The sequence below is a fragment of the Myodes glareolus genome, chromosome 24 (assembly GCF_982192425.1).
Source record: "Myodes glareolus chromosome 24, mMyoGla1.1, whole genome shotgun sequence".
Lineage (NCBI taxonomy): Eukaryota > Metazoa > Chordata > Mammalia > Rodentia > Cricetidae > Myodes > Myodes glareolus.
Window position 1 is genome coordinate 85,601 of NC_142049.1, and position 20,762 is coordinate 106,362.

General features: G+C 41.4%; 1 protein-coding gene across 3 annotated transcripts; it reads left to right on the forward strand.

Moving 5' to 3' along the window:
- Window positions 1-1,399: 1,399 nt before the first annotated feature.
- Window positions 1,400-19,924, forward strand: LOC148117936 (signal-regulatory protein delta-like). 3 transcript variants are annotated; one of them, XM_087901324.1, is made up of 5 exons: window positions 1,400-1,551; window positions 7,987-8,337; window positions 10,547-10,897; window positions 14,778-14,892; window positions 19,672-19,924. In XM_087901324.1, the coding sequence occupies exons 1-4, from the start codon at window positions 1,479-1,481 to the stop codon at window positions 14,888-14,890; spliced, it is 888 nt and encodes a 295-aa protein (XP_087757450.1). In that variant the 5' UTR covers window positions 1,400-1,478; the 3' UTR covers window positions 14,891-14,892; window positions 19,672-19,924. The 3 variants fall into 3 exon arrangements, with proteins under 3 accessions (XP_087757450.1, XP_087757451.1, XP_087757452.1); XM_087901325.1 differs by lacking the exon at window positions 19,672-19,924 and adding an exon at window positions 19,490-19,663; XM_087901326.1 differs by lacking the exon at window positions 19,672-19,924 and adding an exon at window positions 15,002-15,190.
- The last annotated feature ends 838 nt before the right edge of the window (window positions 19,925-20,762 follow it).

Below are 20,762 nucleotides of genomic sequence, written 5' to 3' on the forward strand. Positions count from 1 at the left end.
TGGAATTCAATGTGGGTATTGCTTAAAAAGTTAGAAATAAAACTATCATTTAATCCAGCTCTTCCACACTTGTGCACGTGTCCAAAGGACCCTCTACTGCAGAGATGCTTGCACATTCACAGTCAGTGCAGTTCTAGTCACAGTAGCTCAGAAATAGAAACAGTTTATGTACCCATCGATTCATGAATAAATCTGATAAATGTGTTGTATTTAAATGATGGAAGAGTTCTCATCTGTAAGGAAAAATGAAATTGGTGGTAAATCTCTGTAGAGCTGGAACTATGCAATCTAAGTGAGGTAATCCAAACCTAGAAAGACAAATATCACATGACCTCTCTAATATGGAAATGTCAGCCTTGAAGTTGATATTCAGTATGTACTTAAATTGGAATAGTCATGGAGGTCATAAAACCGGTAGGGAATCAATGAGGTAGAGAATTCAAGTGAGGCAAGATGGAGTGCTGGCTGTATGAAACGGGAATGGGGAATAATGGAACAGGAAGGACTGGATTGGGTTGTAAATGAGAGAGCAAGGTACAAGAGTGATTGTGTGGAGGCCTAATTAACACGAAGAACCTTAAGAAATCCTCCCCAGGCCCTCATCCCCGAAGCAGGCTGAGTTGGGAAAGACTGGCATGAGCTTGGCGGAGTGGGAGGGTGGAGATGGAGGAATGGCGGATATAGGAGCAGGGAAGAAGATATCTACATTAAGGGAGGCATTTTAGGGTTGGCGAGAGACTTGGCTCTAGGGGGGATCCCAGGTGTCCACAGGGATGTCCCCACCTAGGTCCTGGGCAGCAGAGCAGAAAGTGTCTGAACTGTCCTTGCCCCACTATCACACTGATGATTATCTCGATTTATCATCATAGAATCTCTGTCCGGCGATGGATGGAGATAGAGCCAGAAACCCTCATCAGAGCAATGGACTGAGCTCCCAAGATCCAGATGAAGAGCAGAAGGAGGGAGAAGATGAGCAAGGAAATAAGGACCACGAGGGGTTGGTCCACCCACAAACCCTCCAAGGTCATTGAGTTTTATTCAACAACCTCTGTAGACATAGACTTTTCACAGGGATCCCACCCACACAATACTGTACCACAGCAGAGATGTGCTAAGAGAATAGATTTGGTCCTCTCTATCACAAACCTATACATAGAAAGTAACTATGAGAAGGTGTGCTACGCTAACTCTGTGGCTTGTATTTAGTATTCAATAATTTCTATAGAAGGGGAAAAGATTACTTTTCCTAGGCATATCTCAGTCCCTCTACGATGCATGATAAATAACTCCTCTATTCCATCGGCCTGCAAGACTGTGTGTCTATTTCAAAATAGCCAGTATGGTTCCTGTTTCAGCACAATACAGTCACACCCCTTCTGCAAAATAAGATACACCAGATTAGAACCTAGTATCTGCAGATTAGCACCCGGAATCTCACCAGCACAGACAGTGCACTGAGCAAGTCCTTTGCTCTCAACATGCTGGACCTGGACTCCTGGCCTCACACTCCTCACAGTGTCCTGCTGCTGGCCCTACTGCTGGGACTCTCAGGTGAGCATGCTCAGAAGTACAAGAGTATCTCCTGTGTGAAAGGGGAAGTATTGACTCAGGACCCCCAAGTTTAAGTTCTCAGACCCAGTTCTCAGGACAAAGATTTATTTGCCCCAGAGGGACAGAGGATAGGGATAAGAGACAATGATAGGAAACAAAGAAAGAAGGGTAGGGAACCAGGGAAAGGGAGCTGGGATATTTGTCCTGGAGGGACAAAGTACTGCCTCTGGATAGAGAGGAGACAGATGTGGCACACAGGAAAATGTCATTTTATAAAGGAAAAATAGGAAACCCCGTGTTAGAAAGAGGTGCTTAAGTTTAACTGGGCATGTTAATTAGGTGAGCCCAAGAAGGCTTTTGACTGCTGGATATTAACACATTGATAGCAGAACGTTGGCAATCAGCCTCAGGAATAAGGATTGTCCAAATACTGGAACAGACCTTAGGGGACTAGCTTCAGAAATGTAATCTGGTGGTTTTTAGCAAGGCAGAAAGAACTGGGGAGAAAGTCAATGTCTGTTAGAGCCACATGCTCCAGTGGGCTAGTGTCCCCTTCACTGTGAATAGAACTGAAGGGTTCCCGGTAAACAACAGAACTGCCACAGGAGAGAAGCTCAGAGCCTTGTTCATTTTCTAGAGGCAGTGTCTGAAGTACTGCTCTGTGAGTCCAGGGGTTCCCACAGGTGACCAGAAACATTCTGTCTGAAAATCATTAAAAAATAATAATGAAATTTTTCTAATATTATAGCTGACAAATTTATTTTAGTAGAACCCCACTTACATCCATGTAACTCTCAGTCACATCAGAGACGGCAAGTCAATTCCAAAGCGGTTGATGGCCTGTCTCCACACTCGGCACTCTCTGCTCACTTCCTGAGTCAAGGGCGGTGACATGGCTAGAGGGAAGTGTCCATGGCAGTGTTCAGCTACCATCCTTCTCGCTAAGTTTCCTCATTCTGTCCTCCAGTTCCTTCCTCGTGTGACCACAAACTTCTCAGTGAGTGCTGCTGTCTTACTAGTGCTTCTGTTTTATTGGTAGGGTTCCCACAGCATTGTACCACAGACTGGTAATCAATACAATAGACACTCATTTCATCATAGTTCTGGAGGCTGGAAACCCAGGGTCAAGATGCCCACTAAGGTATTTTCTTCCATGATGCCTCTGCTATTGTGAATCATACCTTCTCCTTCTCTCCTCACAAGATCTCTCTTCAGAATGTTTCTGTGGATCTTTTGTTTCTTGAAATGAAACCAGTCACATTGGGTTAATATCCACCTTAATTGACTTTTACTCCTTCAAAGACCCTGTTTCAAATATAGTCACATTATGAGGTACTGGGCTATGGCTTTGATATGTAGAGTGTAAGCAATTCATCTATACCAGGTACTCACACATCCCTAATCTTGTTGGTATTCTCCAGGGAGCTTTGTTTCCCTTCTTCTCATATAAGAATGGTTGACACTCTGAGTGGTCCCTGCTCATGATTCTCAAAGACAATTTGACCTCAGTTCCTTCTTTGTTCATTAGAAAAACTTGATGACTTCAGGTCAGGGCTTATCAGCCCTCAGGCTCCCACTTTGGTTAGGGGATCTATTGTGTCATCTAATAACAGAAGTCAAACTTTTAATCTGTCCTCACTATACTCTCACTGCAACTGATACTATCAATAAATGATGAGTCTTTCTAGTGATTTGAGCACTTTCTGAAACTTTTGTATCTTATTTTCTCAAATTAATATATATCTTTTTCCCTAGTCCCATTCTCTAATTTATTGACTCTGTTTCTTTAACTCTTTCTCCCTCACTTTCTTTATATGCATATCTCCTCTGTATCTCTGTTTTTGTCTCTCTTTCAAGCACACACAAACACAAATCTTCCTAAATATATGAAAGCAATTTGCTCAGTCCATATACTGTTACTGGAACAAGGACAACACCACTGCACAGGATAGCATTAAAGAAGAATATTTTTCACTGACAGACATTGTGTATCCTTGCTCTGTCTTTATATTCACATTTCATTCAGCCTTGCTTGCATTATTCCTGTCTCCCTACCATGCAAGAGAATAGCCAGCAGATTGAAATTTCTAAACTGTGATATTTAGTGCAACTTTGGCTTTTATTGGCTAATTTATCTTAGGAATTTACTTCAGTATTGTGAAGTTGTCTAGTACAAATGTCATACTTGGAGTAGGAAATATACCAAAAAATTTGTGTGTTAAAGCCTTTGTTCCCAGCTGATGGAACTACTGTGATAGATGATTGGGTGTTTGAAGGTAAGGTGGACATGAACAATATTGTCCCATTATACACTGTCTTCATGAGGAGGTTCTGCCTCCCCTCAGACCACGGCAATAGAGACAGTCAGCACTGTGATCCCTTAACTGTGATCCCTCTCTGAAACATGGAGACAAATGTAATATTATTTCTTTGCACCCTCCAGTATTTTTCAAAACAATAGAAAGATAATTTAGCAAGCTATAATTATCACCAGATCTATATCTATACCTAGAGCTAGATGCACCTCCATAATCTGGACCAAGCTCCATGGCACTATGCAGATACCCAGTGTCAATGAGTGATCCATGACCCAGAAAATCAGCTGAGGAATTACTTTTCAATGTTGTGAGCGTGAGCACTTGCCATGTCCCAACTACTGTAGAATGTACTCCACTGTTCTACCTCATGTGGGCCTGTCTGTCAGGTTAATGCCCTTGTCACACTGCCACAGACACAGAAGAAGAAAGAGAAGCACAAACAACCCTGATGGCAACATCTAGAGCCATGGTTTGAATTCAGGCTGATTGACTGAGGTCATAGGATTAGCCATCACTCCTCCCAGAGACTTTGTTCTCTCCCATGAGCTTTAGCTGGTGAAATGAGGACAGGCGCTATGGGTCTCTGCTCCTCTGCTCATCAGCTTCCTTACATGCAAACAGCTTTCCTTTGGAAATGACATTCACATGGGAAACAAGGTTTCTATTTCTACATAAATCAGAAGTTTCAAATGGGTTGAGTCACATGGGAAGATGCTCACTGAGCAAACCACACATACAGGAGAATTTGTTAAGTCCTGACTATGAAGTAGAGACTGGTGACAAAACAGATCCACTATCCTTTACTTTTATGTAAAGTCTCTTTTCTCTTCTTTGCTGAAGCGATTTTCTCCTGCACACTGTGGCACTTGACAGGCTTGAGTGTGGTTGTTGTTGTTCTTCTGGATATATTGAATATTGAGGTTGCAAACTCTGTGGTAGTGTTGTATGATTTCTGTGGACTCGCAGGTCAGGGTGTAAAGGACTGTCTACCTTCCACGACCCTAACTGGGTGACACAGAAACTCTTCCCTTGCTTAGATAGTACGCAGCTACAGCAGCCTGGACTCAAGAGATGGGACAGAGAAGAAGGATGGAGTTTCTCCCAAGCAAAGCTTCTGTGCAGACTCCAGTTCTCCCTAAATCAGCTAAAGCCGGGAAGGACCGGATGCTTCTAGTAGCTGTGATCATCTTCATCCGTGCAAACAAAATTTGATGAGAGTCTCAAATCCACTCTTCAAAGCAGATTTCACAGATGTCAGGATAATCAGTTCAGTTTTCTGTTCTCTCCTCCCAGAAACACAAGGTCCTAGCGCTCACTTGATGACTTCCTTCTCTCTTTCTCTCATAGTTGGCTGCCTCAAGGAGCAGCTGGCTACTGCTTTAGTTCTTTGTGAAAGATGAGATGGGTCCCGGGCACATGACATTGACTTTTAAATCTCCCCATATTTACCATTTTACTTTGATAGAATCAAACTGCTTTTTAATGACAAAGACATTATTTCATTTTAGTTTCTATTAAATATGTTAGAACATCATCGCTAATAAGAAATGTTGCAGAGGAATGGCTACTATTTATGTGTCGTGTTTAAGCAAGTCTATTGGAAAAGCAAGCCATACATACTGTTTCTATACTTTTTGTTTAATCTCTGTCTCTACATTTTAAGTCCCAATCCTCAATAAAATTTTAAGTTACAACTTTGTTTTTAAATACAATATTAAATCAGTCCACGAAGTTTTGAGAGTTGCTACATTTTTCAAATTCTGAACTTAACCTTATCTTAATACAAAAACTAATTAGGTCTTTTTAATCTTTATGATTTTTCTAAATTTTTTCTTAAAAATTTGGTCTAGGAATTTAGTATTTCCAGTTCAACAAATTTATGGAACTTTCAGAAAATTATTTATATAATTTTGCACATAGCTATGCCAAAATGTAAATTATTATATAGGCTCATATGGTCTACCCCATTCCCATTATTTTTCCCATATTTCATTTTTAATCAGTAAGTATTCTAAGACTATCAACATGCTTGCTAGATTTGTTATTACTCGTTACACAAGTTTTAATTTCACGAAGTTGCCTTTTGCTTTTGGCTTCAGTTATCAAGTGAAACATCTTTTCCACATCAGACACTCTTGTTTGAGACCTAATAGTGTCTCCCATCCTTCCTAGCAGCTCCAGGTGTACGGCCTTCCCTAAGGCTATTAATGAGAACCACAAGGTAGAAGATTAGAGTCACCATTGTCAAAAAGCCTAAGTATAAGTTGGGAGCTTGGGGTGCTTTATGAAATTTTAAAATTCAGAGTACAGTCAGAGTTGTATTGTCTTCTAAACTAGGCCTTATTCTCTGGGATTCTTTATTTCATCACAAGGGAAACCCGTTAGCATTCCTGAAGGACAGGTATTGATATCTCCAAACAGGTATCATTGTAATAAACTCATATTTTTAACTACAAAGAGCCTGTTTTCTCTCTTGTGTTGGTCCCATAGTTTTGCATTGTATGGAATCCTGGGTTTTATTTAAATTCTGGATGTGTTTTCTCTTTTAGAACTGTGACTACACACACTGTCTCATGGCCTCCTGGATGTTAACACTTCTGATAAGGGCTGTGATCCTATCATTTGGCAGGATGAGATGAGTCATGCTCCATCCAGGCAACACTCAGCATTCTCTTACTACTCTGCTTTTGTCTGTTGGATTCTAGCGTCTGCTGGTGTGTGTCTCTGAGTTTATCTCACACTGAATTAGGTCAGTTGTTGGATTTATAGTTCTTATATTTTAATAAACCAGGAAAGTTTTAGACAACAGTTTTTCTCCAATAATCTTGTCACTACACTCCAAATACTTACATTTTTTTCTTTATTGTACCTCTGCCCCTGCAGTGCTGCCTGAGTAATGTTATAGTACACATTTCTATGATTTTAGATGTTTTTTGTAACCTGCTAAACCCTCTGTGGACCCTGTCCATTGGACTAATAAATTTTATACCCCACAACTTCTCAATATCATTCGGTTCCTTCTCACAGTTTCTCTCCATTTGATGTTATACTTTGCTATTCAGACTCTTCACCTTCCTTAGTATTTTTTCTTACTTTTCTTTTTCTTTTTTTATATCTCAAATGAATGTTGCACTGTCTTGGTCCAGTTGTATGGGACAGTGCAGTACAATACAGTCCTACAAGATCACCAAGTCCAGGCAAGAAGGGGCAGAAGTGTCAGCTATGGGAATTAGAGTAACTGAGTAAATAAGGAGCTGTGAAGGGAAAACAGGCGACAAGAGAGAGTGTCTCCAGGTGATCATATATGTGCAAGGGAACAAACATGGCCTCCTGGAGGGTAGGGCACTGTGACCCCTTGGTAGTGGCCATGTCACACCAAACTAGAACTTCTGACCTCCAAAGCGTGAAATAAAATGTTTCTGTTGTGTCAAACCATTACCTTTGTAGGAATCTGTTATGTTATCCTTGAAGTTAATATAATGTTGGGGCCAGAGAGATGGTTTGGGGCTTAAGACCACTTGCTATTCTTCCATGGGACCCAGGTTTAAGTCTGAGTACCCACATGGTGACTTATAACTATGTATAACTTCAGTTTCAAGGTCTGTGACACCAAACTGGTACTTAAACTGGAATTTTTTTCTCTCTAATTAATGTGCATGTTATTGCATGTTGGGAAATATCTGCAACATTATCACTCCACCTAATAAAGCAACCCTGCTGACTTGGAAGCCTGACCTAGAATCTGGTAATCAAATGTACATCTCACTAACTATACGTCACACTTAACATTTACATCATTGGTCTCAAAGAGTCATGTAATAACATCCAATACTATTATATAAGAAGTGCAACATGCCATGTGCACAGAAAATGAAGACCAAGCTGATACTGGCATGAGAATCTCAAACAGAATTGGGGTTTCATGAAAATACTGCCAAAGACTCAGTGTCTCTGTGGTTTATTTCCTCATCTGTTATATTCGTTTGCTAAGAGGCGCAAGTGAGGGGAACTGTGATCACCTCATGCTGAGGTCTAGTAAGTAACAGTATTTGATGACAAACTAGAGGAGCCTACAGAGGTTCCCGTCATGATGAGCACTATCTGATGTTTCCTGCAGGAGCAGCTACACAGGACCTGAAGGTGATTCAGCCTGAGACATCAGTTTCTGTCCTTGTTGGAGAGTCAGCCACTCTGAACTGCACTGTGACCTCTGTGCGTCCTCTAGGGCCCATTAAGTGGTTCAGGGGCACAGGACAGAATCGGCAACTATTATATGCTTTCACAGGAGAGAAGTTTCCCAGAGTCACAAGTGTTACAGATACTTCAAAAAGAAACAACCTGGATTATTCCATCAGCATCAGTAATGTCACAGCTGATGATTCTGGTACCTACTACTGTGTGAAGTTTCAGAAAGGAGACTCTGACAAGGAGTTTCTGTCTGGGGGAGGCACAGTGTTATATGTCCTTGGTAAGTATTGCCTTGTCCTCCTCACCCCTCATATCTCCAACAGGTCAAATGTGTCCAAGATTGTGTGATCAACAATGAAGAAGCAAGCCTATAAGTGACCCTCATGCTCATAGGGTGACTTTACCCAGCTGGCGGTCAAGGAAGCTGAGGAGAGAACATGCTATGGGCTAGTGGTGCCATTACAGGCAGATGGGGGTAAACCCATACCCTTGTCTGCCTCACAATACCTGTCTTTCTCATTCTGTCCCAGTCTAGTGGCTACATAAAGACAGCTGATGCCTTGTTCAGTGACAGGGACAAACCTGGCCTACTGCCTCCAGAGTGTATTACCTCACCGAATTAAGTCTTCTCTTTCTGCCAGACAACCTGGGCCTAGTGTATGCCAGGTTCCATTCTAGATGTCATACAGATGGCAAGAAGCAGGCAGGCATGAGCTCTTTACCCAAGATGTGAGTCTCCTCCCTCCTAAGAGGAAAATAAAATCAAGGCAAAAAGTGACAAGCCCAGGGCACAGTATGGTTTTCTTACTTGTTCTTTGTCCACAGCACACTGAGATCCATTGTATGTGCCCACATTCACTGTGGAATCTCTCACCCTTGGTTTACATCTTTGTCTTGGGTCTCTCTGGAAACATTTTGCATCCTACTTGCACAGGCACTGGAGGTTCTGGGCAATGTAGATCTAAGTCCTGGAGTTGGTCTCCATGTAGATGATCCCCAATCACCAGCGTAGGCATCAGGAAATTCACTTTCAACTTCCTGACAGGGGTCTGAAGTCTTGTTTCTTGGTTTTGATTCTGGCGATTTTACAGCAGGAAGTATAGTCAGATGATCCAGTGCAGTCCTGTTTGAGATGTGAGCCCAGTTTGCCAGTGCCCTGTCCATGACCACACAGCTGCTGATGCTGGGTTCTGGACTTGAAAGCTCATCTGACTTCAGGCTAGGTTCTTGCAGTCCAAGCAAGAAACACCATCTCCACTTAGCAGTCAGGTACATATGAGATGCTGAGTCAGAATTTCTCAAACTCGACCATAATTTCCATTCGTCATCAGCTCACCAGGGTTTTGAGATGTTCCTCGCACTCGGATGCTACTAGCAGTGATGGGAGAGTTACACCAATGTAGCCATACCATCCCTCCATAGCATATCTGTTCCCTGTGTAAACAAAGTGTCACAGTCCAGCAGCTAGAGATAAACTGATAAAGATCCCAGATCATGAATGCTTCCTTTGTTTCAGCTCATTGCCAGGTGACAAGAGAGAGTGTCCCCAGGTGAACACATTATGTGCAAGGGAACAAACATGGCCTCCTGGAGGGTGGGACACTGTGACCCCTTGGTAGCGGCCATGTCACACCAAACTAGAACTTCTGACCTCCAAAGCGTGAAATAAAACGTTTCTGTTGTGTCAAACCATTAACTTCGTAGGAATCTGTTATGTTATCCATGAAGTTAATATAATGTTGGGTCCAGAGAGAGATGGTTTGGAGGTTAAGACCACTTGCTATTCTTCCATGGGATCCAGGTTTAAGTCTGAGTACCTACATGGTGACCTATAACTATGTATAAGTTCAGTTCCAAGGTCTGTAAACCCTCTTCTAGATTCCTTGACCACTAGACATGTGTTTGGTGCATAGACATACTTGGAATATATAATATCAATACACGTAAAATGATTAATTAATGTGATAATAATACATATTTTTAATACTGGTATCTTAAACCGGGGTTTTATTTCTCTAATTAATGTGCATGTTATTGCATATTGGAAATTATCTATGGTATTATCACTCCACCTGGTAAAGCAACCCCGCTGACTTGGAAGCCTGACCTAGAATCTGGTAATCAAATGTACATCTCACTAACTATCCGTCACACTTAACACGTCCCACTGGTCTCAAAAGAGTCATGTAATCACATCCAATACTATTATATAAGAAGTGTAACAGGCCATGTGCACAGAAAATGAAAACCAAGCTGATACTGGCATGAGAAGTTCAAACAGAATTGGGGCTTCATGAAAATACTGCCAAGGACTCAGTGTCTCTGTGATTCATTTCCTCATATGTTACATTCGTTTGCTAAGAGACCCAAATGTAGGTGAACTGTGATCACCTCATGCTGAGGTCTAGTAAGTAACAGTATTTGATGACAAACTAGAGGAGCCTACAGAGGTTCCCGTCATGATGAGCACTATCTGATGTTTCCTGCAGGAGCAGCTACACGGAACCCGAAGGTGATTCAGCCTGAGAAATCAGTTTCTGTCCGTGCTGGAGAGTCAGCCACTCTGAACTGCACTGTGTCCTCCCTGTCACGTGTGGGGCCCATTATGTGGTTCAGGGGCACAGGACAGAGTCGGCAACTAATATATGCTTTCACAGGAGAGAAGTTTCCCAGAGTCACAAGTGTTACAGATACTTCAAAAAGAAACAACCTGGACTTTTCCATCAGCATCAGTAATGTCACAGTTGATGATGCTGGTACTTACTACTGTGTGAAGATCATCAGAGCAGACTCTGACAAGGAGATTCAGTCAGAGGGAGGCACAGTGCTGTATGTCCTTGGTAAGTACTGCATTGTCCTTGTCACTCATATCTCTAACAGGTCAAAATGTGTCCAAGATGCTATGATCAGCAATGAAGAAGCAAGCCTATAAGTGACCCTCATGCTCATAGGGTGACTTTACCCAGCTGACGGTCAAGGAAGCTGAGGAGAGGACATGCTATGGGCTAGCAGTGCCATTTCTGGTAAATGGGGGTGAACCCATATTCTTGTCTGCCTCACAATACCTACCCTTCTCAATCTGTCCCTGTCTAGTGGTTACATAAAGACAGCTGATGCCTTGTTCAGTGACAGGGACAAACCTGGCCTACTGCCTCCAGAGTGTATTACCTCACCGAATTAAGTCTTCTCTTTCTGCCAGACAACCTGGGCCTAGTGTATGCCAGGTTCCATTCTAGATGTCATACAGATGGCAAGAAGCAGGCAGGCATGAGCTCTTTACCCAAGATGTGAGTCTCCTCCCTCCTAAGAGGAAAATAAAATCAAGGCAAAAAGTGACAAGCCCAGGGCACAGTATGGTTTTCTTACTTGTTCTTTGTCCACAGCACACTGAGATCCATTGTATGTGCCCACATTCACTGTGGAATCTCTCACCCTTGGTTTACATCTTTGTCTTGGGTCTCTCTGGAAACATTTTGCATCCTACTTGCACAGGCACTGGAGGTTCTGGGCAATGTAGATCTAAGTCCTGGAGTTGGTCTCCATGTAGATGATCCCCAATCACCAGCGTAGGCATCAGGAAATTCACTTTCAACTTCCTGACAGGGGTCTGAAGTCTTGTTTCTTGGTTTTGATTCTGGCGATTTTACAGCAGGAAGTATAGTCAGATGATCCAGTGCAGTCCTGTTTGAGATGTGAGCCCAGTTTGCCAGTGCCCTGTCCATGACCACACAGCTGCTGATGCTGGGTTCTGGACTTGAAAGCTCATCTGACTTCAGGCTAGGTTCTTGCAGTCCAAGCAAGAAACACCATCTCCACTTAGCAGTCAGGTACATATGAGATGCTGAGTCAGAATTTCTCAAGCTTGACCATAATTTCCTTTCATCATCAGCTCATCAGGGTTTTAAGATGTTCCTCACACTCAGATGCTAATAGTAGTGATGGGTGAGTTACACCAAGGTAGCTATGCCATCCCTCCATAGCATATCTGTTCCCTGTGTAAACAAAGCGTCACAGTTCAGCAGCTAAAGACGAACTAATAAAGATCCCAGATCATGAATGCTTCCTTTGTTTCAATCCATTGCCACTAAAACACTGTTACAGTGAATGAATCTATATACCAACAGTCCAGGCAACAAGGTCATGCCCTCTGAAGGAGACCTGCTGCATTTGAAGGTGAATTAGTTTATAAGGATGCTACCATTTTCCTGCCTGGGAATGGTATAGGAAGTCTTCTCACAACCCCTCAACAGAGAGAGACAAGAGGAGTCACTTTATCCTGACACTATTGATGCCATAAATAAAGACACTGATGTTCTAGGTAATGTGATGCCTAGACAACTCCAACCAGCAAGTGGCTCAGTCAATATAAAATCCATAGACTTCCACTGATACTAGATTTATCTGAAATGTCATTGTCCCTCGGGATTCCCTTGATGAGAAAGTAGATGGAAAGAAGGAAATGAAATAGCAGTGTGCTATGTGTCACATGTCTGTTATGTCATTTTCTACCTAAACATGTGCTATAGGGGAGAGGTCACTTCTTCACTTTAGAGAAGAAAACCCTGAGGTTCAAAGAGGTCTCATGAGTGGTGAGCAGGTGAGAAAGACTCAAGTTTGACTAAATCACCCTGCCTCACAGAGTCACACAGCATATATGGTGTTCCTCCTACATAGCTTATTCTCTCCGAACTGCAGAAGCATAGTCCATAGCTGCCTTTTGTGTCCAGTCTTGAAAATGTGGGCTATCCATGGAAGAAGGAGAAATACAGGTTCTGCAGGAGCCACTTGGAAAAGAGTCTCCTTTTTGCAGTTACCTGAAATGGGGATTTGGGCTAGAATTCCTCAAGTAGGATTCTTAGAGATGAAGAGGCAGAGGCAGAATTACAGAAATGGGGACAGTTACTTTGTTGTGGTAAATGAAAGTGAGGGACAGGAAATGACCTCTGAGACACAGCAGGGAAGAGGGACAGAGTCCCTGTTCCAGCCTCAGTGTCCTCAGTGTGGCATGGTGATGATCACAGATCCTTTAGAGGGAGATGCTGGGCCCTGTGTATATCACATGGCAAGGCAGCAGCAGAGAATCCACGTGGCATCATCATTGTACAACTTAGATAATTTACCGGATTTGAATGACAGTTTCCCCTTCTGTAGAACTTGGATACCTGCACCCACTTTTCCAGAGTGCTATGACTACCCCGAGAATTACTGAGAAACTAGCATCAGGAGGTAATGTCATCACTTCCTGTGATGATAACAGCCATGTTCCCTGGTCAAGGGTATGGACACATTCTAGATGGTGATATAAGTGACATCCCAAGGCAGCTTTAGTGCACTGGTCTGCAGGGGAGAGGAGGGAGACAGTGTCTGCATAGGCATCCCAATATGCATCCCAGCACTCTCCTCTCTCATGTGTGCCCAGGGCAACCCTCCATAGGGGGGACTCACTTCACAGACTCTCCCTGCTAGCACAGTATATAGACCTGCTATACTGAAGGAGTGAAGTCAATCCTCCATGGGGGGGACTCACTTCACAGACTCTCCCTGCTAGCACAGTATATAGGCCTTCTATACTGAAAGAGTGAAGTCATGTAACACATTTAGAGAAACTCCTGACTTGTAGGAAATGTCTCATCAATGTGAGCTTTGTTACTCAGAAGTCATGTGACCTTGGATTCTTACTTTTCCTCTCCGGGCCTTAGTTATCAATTAAGTTGGGGGTAGGGGGTTGGTGATTCTCAACCTGGTTTCTCTTTTCTCTTTGGAATAATGTGGGAAACAGAGATAAATCTAAGATTCATGTTTCTTTATTTGATCTGATATGGGTTTTGGCATCTGAACTATTAAATGTTTCCAGAATGTTCTAATATGAAGCTTGGGTTTAAAATATCCTCAGATACATTTTATGAAACAACAGGAGATATTTGTGATTAGTCCCTTGATAGACCTGTTCCATCACCAAGCTGGAGCAGGACCAGCCCTTATGCTTCAGAATAGCAGTGCCCACCATGCTGCACACAATACCCTAGAGACCAAGTAATTGGTATTTCTTAAGAATATTTCTCTTATGAGAAATGTCAGGGACATTTCTCAGGGAGGAGACCCCAGGGTCCCCAACATTCAATCAAGGCAGAACACTGTTCAACTCCAATCTCAGGACACAACTCTCATATATTGCACAGGACTACAGAACCATCTCTGAGGTCTGACATTTCTCTCTCTGAGAACTTAATGGCACAGTATATTACTGAGCTCTGTCCTTCAACCTTCTCATGGTCATTGGCTCTCTATAATTAGCCCCTCAAGAGGAAGTGCTTGTGGTCCTGAATGTGCTGTAAAAGCCACTGGCCAACTTAGTAAGAAGATCACTAAGAAAGAGGAGGATGTCGTGGTACAGAACACTGTTTCTCAGCCTGTGGTTCAAGGCCCGTCTGCTGGTTGAACATAACTTTCACAGCAGACTCATATCAGATATTTATATTATGATTTATAAAAGTAGTAAAATTACAGTTATGAAGCAATAACAAAAATAATTTTGGGGTTGATGGTCACCACCACGTAAGGAATAAAGGGTTGCAGCATTAGGAAGGCAAGGGATAGGGCAGAGATTCAAAGTCCTCAGAGTTTTGGTGGACTTGGGTGCATAAATGACCCAGGTAAAGGTCTCTGATGATAAACTCCTTGTGTCCTCTCTAATGGTTCCTCCTACCACTTGATTTCCAGAACTGAAGACATCAGATACTGCTGAAATCCTTGTAGCTGTGATCCTTGTACCCAAAATGCTACTGGTAATCGGTACCTCTGCCATCTACATGTACAAGAAGCAGAAGGCCTGACTGTAAGTTAGGAGGGATGGAGGGGTGTTAGTTACTATCTCTTGTTGTGACAACATAGCACAATGAAAGTAACTTACAGAATAAAGGGTTTCTATGATCTTACTCTTCCAGCGGCATGAGTCCATCAAGCCTGAGAAATGTGGAAGCAGATCAGGGAGCTAAGAGCTCACATCCTCAGTAGAGAGCATGAAACAGAGAAGATAAACTGAAAGTGTGACAAGTCTTTTTAATATCAGAGTTCACGTCTTTAACATACTTTCTCTGGAAGGGCTGCACTGCCTGAACCTCACCAAAAAGTAACACTGATTGAAAAACAAATATATATATATATATATATATATATATATATATATATATATATATATATATATATATACTAGAATATAGAGATTATTACTTTTTGAGGGAAAAAATTTTAACAACGTATTTACTAATAATACATTTTAAGCTCTCTGTGTGCTAGATCATATTCCAATAGGTTTATTTACATGAACTCTTTTAATTTGTATCATTCTGCTATTTTCCCTGAAGGGTAACCTTGAAATTAGATATGTATCTTTTACTATCTATCTCAAGCTCATAGGCACTTGGCTTTGAAATATTGTTTATATTTTGTTACTTTTAATTGGGCTACATACAGATTCCCTACTCCCTTTCTTTCCTCCTCTCTCCCCTCTGCTCTCCCTCTCTGTCCCACATTCTCCCAGCTGACTTAGGAGATTTTGTCTTTTTCTCCTTCCCAGACAAATCCATGTATCTCTCTCTTAGGGTTTTCTTTGTTGTCTAGGTTCTCTGAGGTTGGGGATTGTAGACTGGTTATTCTTTGCTTTATGTCTAAAACAACTTATGAGTAAATGTATCCTTATCCATTCTTCAGTTGAGGAGCATTGAGACTGTTTCCAGGTATGGACATTATGAATAATGTTGCTATAAACATGGTTGAGCAAATGTCCTTGTGGTATGATTGAGCATCCTTTGGGTATACGCCTAAGAGTGGTATTTCTGGGTCTTGAGATAGAATGATTCCTAATTTTCTGAGAAATTTCAATACTGGTTTCCAAACTGATTGTACCAGTTTACACTCCTAGCAGCAATGGAGGGGTGTTCCCCTTACTCCACATCCTTTCCAGCATAAGTTGTCATCAGTATTTTTGATCTTGGCCATTCTGACAGTATCAGATGGTATCTCAGAGTTGTTTTGATTTGAATTTCTCTGATGTCTAAGGATGTTGATGTTTCTTTAAATGTCATTTCATTTGAGACTCCTCTGTTTAGAGTTCTCTGTTTAGGTCTGTACTCTATTTTTAATTGGATTTTTTGTTGTTTTGATATCTAGTCTCTTGAGTTCCTTGTGTATTTCGGAGATCATCCCTCTGTCTGATGTGGGGTTAGTGAAGATATTATCCCACTCTGTAGGCTGCCATTTTGTCTTATTGATCATGTCCTTTGCTGTACAGAAGCTTTTCAGTTTTAGGAGTTCCCATTTATTAATTGTTTCTCTCAGTGTCTGTGCTTCTGAGGTTATATTTAGGAAGTGGTTTCCTGTGCCTATGTGTTCAAGGTTACTTCCCATTTTCTCTTCTATGACGTTCAGTGTGGTTGGTTTTATGTTGAGGTCTTTGATCCATTTGGACTTCAGTTTGTGCATGGGGATTCTACAAGTCAATATCCAGTCATATCAGCACCATTTGCTGATGATGCTTTCTTTTCCCATTGTATAATTTTAGCTTCTTTGTCAAAAATCATATGTTCATAGGTGTGTAGATTGATATCTGGGCCTTCAATTTGATTCCATTGGTCCTCCTGTCTGTTTTTCTGCTAATACCAAGTGGTTTTCATTACTGTAGCTCTATACTAAAGTTTGAAAACAGTGATGCCTCCAGAAGTAACTTTATTATACTGGATTGTTTTGGCTATTCTGGGTTTTTGTTTTTCTATATGAAGTAGAGTAATGTTTTTGAGGTATGTGTAGAATTTTGCTGGGATTTTGATGTGTATTGCATTGAATCTGTAGATTGCTTTTGGTAAGATTGCCATTTTTACTATTTAATTTTACCTATCCAAGAACATGGGAGATTTTTCCATTTTCTGGTATCTTCTTCAATTTCTTTCTTCAAAGATGTAAAGTTCTTGTCATACAGGTCTTTCACTTGTTTTCTTAACGTTACCCCAAGATACTTTATGTCATTTGTAGCTATTAAAAAGATGACGTTTCTCTGATTTCTCTCTCAGACCACTTATCATCTATATATAAAAGGGCTACTGATTAAGGTGTTTATCAATTGTAGGAGTCTCATGGTATTGTTTATGGGGTCACTTATATATAATATCATCAGCAAACAATGAAAGTTTGACTTTTTATTTTCCAATTTGAATTCCCTTGATCTTCAATTTTTGTCTTATTGCTGTAGCTTTAAACTATAGCTTCGAGTACTATTCTGAATAGATATGGAGAGAGTCCTTTCTTGTCCCTAATTTCAGTAGGATCACTTGAGTTTCTTGCCATTTAGTTTGAGGCTGGCTGTTGATTTTCTGTATATTGCCTTTATTATGTTTAGGTATGTTCCCTGTATCCCTTTTTGTATTTCCTTCTAGTACATTTTATAAGGCTGGATTATGGATAGGTATTGACTAAACCTGGTCTCATCATGGAATATATTGTTTTCTCCATCTATGTTGAATGAAAGCTTTGCTGGGAATAGTAGTCTGTATGATATCCATGGTCTCTTAGCCTGACTTTCTGACTTTCATTGTTTCTACTGAATAGTGGGGTGTAATTCTGATAGGTCTGCCTTTGTATGCTTTTGGCTTTTTTTTCTTTGTAGCTCTTAATATTCTTTCTTTATTCTGTATATTTAGTGTTTTGATTATGAGGTGAGGAGACTTCCTTTTTTTGGTTCAGTCTATTTGGTGTTCTGTAAGCTTCTTGCATTTTTATAGGTTTGACCCCTTTTAGGTTATAAAAGCTTTCTCCTATGACTTTGTTGAATATATTTTCTGTGCCTTTGAGCTGAATTTTCTTCAATTCCTATTATTTTTAGGTTTGGTCTTTTTATGGTGTCCCATATTTCCTGGTATTTTATCTTAAGGATTTGTTGGATTTAGCATGTTTTTTTTGACTGATGAATCTGTTTCCTCTATCATGTCTTCAAGGCCTAAGATTCTCTCTTCTATCTCTTATATTCTGTTGTTTATGCTTACATTTGTAGTTCCTGATTGTTTACTCAGATTTTCTATCTCCATATTTCCTTTGGTTTGTGTTTATTTTTTATTGACTCTATTTCAGTTTTCAAGTTGGGAACTATTTCTTTTACTTGTTTGACTGCTTTTTCTTGGTTTTCTTTAAGGAATTTTTTGATTTCTTCCAATTTTTTTGTTTTTTCCTCCATTTCTTTAATTTTTATATCCTCTATAAAGACCTCAATCATCATTATAAAGTTATTTTTAAGGTCATTTTCTTCTAATTTATCTGCATTGGGATGTTCACACCTTGCTGTTGTAGAACCACTCGTGTCCAGTGGTGCTGTCTTGTTCTTTATGTTGTTGAGTGTTTTCTTACCGTTACCTACACATCTCTTCCTCCAATCAGAATAGGCAGAGTCTCTGTTTCAGGGGATACATTTTCTCTAATTGATGTAGTTGGGGCTGTGACTCTGTTGATTGCTTCTTCAGGTGTGGGCAGAGGAGAGCCTTTGATAATTGCTACTCCAGGTGCCTATGGGCCCGAGGCTCAGATGATCATACCTCCTGGTGTTGGCAGGGTTGAAGCTGGAGCTCCAGTGGTCAGATAATGTCTTGAGGCCACTGCTTCCATCATGGCCGCTGCATTGCTACTCCTGCTTATCTTCCCAGTGGTCTGTCCCAGTACAACACACTATGCTCATGCTTCTCCTCCCCAGCAGCCTGACGCAGTCTGGCCCTTCATGCTGATGCTTATGCTTCTTCTCCCAGCAGCCTGGCCTGGTCTGGCCTTCTGTGCTACTACTCACATTTCTCCTCCCAGCCATCCGGCCTGGACTGGCCTGTTGCACTGCTGCTCATACTGTTCCTCCCAGCATCCTAGCCTGGCTCAGCTAGCTGTTTCTCATGCTTCTCCTTCCTGTGGTCTGGCCTTGTCCAGCCTGTCTCATTGCTGCTTAAGCATTTCCTCTCAGCAGGCTGGTGTGGCCACCCTCACTACTGCTCACCTTCTCCTCCCAGTGGTCTGTGAGAATGTTTTATTCAAAGCACCAGGGGAACATCGGTCTATGAACTAACATAGAAGAGGCAGGATCAGGAGGAAGGCCAAGGAATTTATCAATCAGATTTAGGATCTGTGCTGATGATATGTTGTTGAGGATTCTCAGGAAACTCTTACAACCCTTTGGGACATCCCAAGTAAGGGTTCATTCAGGGTCAATAAAGGTCTTCAAAGAGGCCTAAAGAATGTGAAGAACATGGACCCTGGGGTAGGATATAGGGTAATGGCCTCACTGCTCCTGTTGGAAGTCACCATAGAAAGTGGAAGGCAAAGATCATGGGAAACAGAAATCTACATTATGGACCAATTTCTATAATTGGAGACCAATAATAAGGACGGTTTCTGCTTTGATCTCTCAGTGATCATAAAGAAGAGACTCAGAAGGACTGTATGACTCAGGAACTAGGCTTAGATGACACTTTTATGGCATGGGCGCCTCATCAACTCAGGACAGGAGGAGAGCAGCACCAGGGACATTGCAGCACGAAGATACAATGTGTAAGTGTAAAGGGAGTAAGGAATAAGAGGTCAATTTCCACAGATCTTCTCTTCACCTCTTGCCACATTGGATCCTGAATGTCTGACATCACCTTTCTTGGAGAGACTGAGACTAGAAAAAACTGGTGAGAAGCTGTGAAAATCTGCCACAAATGTCACCATTAAAGGGTACCTCCAACTCAGAATTCCCTATTGTTCTTCTGCATAAGCATTGACAGCTCAGAGCTATGATGCTTCCATTATTGGATAATATTTTTGGGGTTCTTAATCTCATTAATAAAAAGTTTTAAAATGTACTCAAGTGAAAGTCCAATCTTTCAAGATAATCTGTTCAAGTTATGAGGGAATATTTCAAACTCAAGTAAGTATGCAACTCAGCAATCACATAGGAGGACGATGGAGAAGTAAAGGGGAAAATACACTCATGCTGTTTAAGCAGGTGTGGAGGGCAAACACATGATAAAAAAAACTGCCACATGGAAAAGGGGGCATTTCTAGAAAAAGTAAAGGAGTCTAAAGTATCAGAAAAGTTATACTTAGATTCAGCGAGTGTCCAAAATCCAAATGAAAGAGACAGGAAAAAAAAAGGAAAAGTCTGATCTGGAGACCCTGGGATAGACAGACCCAACTGAAACTCAACATAGCATGCAGGAACTACACTGGGTAGGGAGAATTCTAGGAATAAAATGGATTGTATATCAATTAATGAGAAAAAGTTTAGACACAGAGTTGTACTACATAGCCTTGACAGTCCTGTATATTGCTATGTAGGCAATGTGCATTAAGCTCTTCTTGTCTCTGCTTCCAGAGTCCAGGGATTGAATATGTGCTGCACCATCATGTCTCTCTAGGAAAATTATTCTCCCTATCCCTTTGGTGTGGCTTTAGAGGGTCCTATGCCTAGGCGATAGACACTGCCCCCCCAGACACTGGGTTTCTACCCAGGCCACAGTTTCTGTTCACTTAATCATGAGCTTTCTTTGGTGGACCTTTATAGCTACTCTAACATCTTCCTGAAATGGTAACCCTAAGTCATTTAGAAATGAGATAAGGATCAGAGCCTCCAAACACTTTTGCTCTCTCTGGCCTTGGAAAGAACAAATCTTACAAGAAACCCAAGGCCATTTTGGGCTT

Coding starts and splice junctions, on each gene's coding strand:
- LOC148117936 (XM_087901324.1), top strand. CDS start 1,479: ATGCTGGACCTGGACTCCTGGCCTCACACTCCTCACAGTGTCCTGCTG. Junction 1,552..7,986: donor CCTACTGCTGGGACTCTCAG/GTGAGCATGCTC, acceptor TGTTTCCTGCAG/GAGCAGCTACACAGGACCTG. Junction 8,338..10,546: donor CACAGTGTTATATGTCCTTG/GTAAGTATTGCC, acceptor TGTTTCCTGCAG/GAGCAGCTACACGGAACCCG.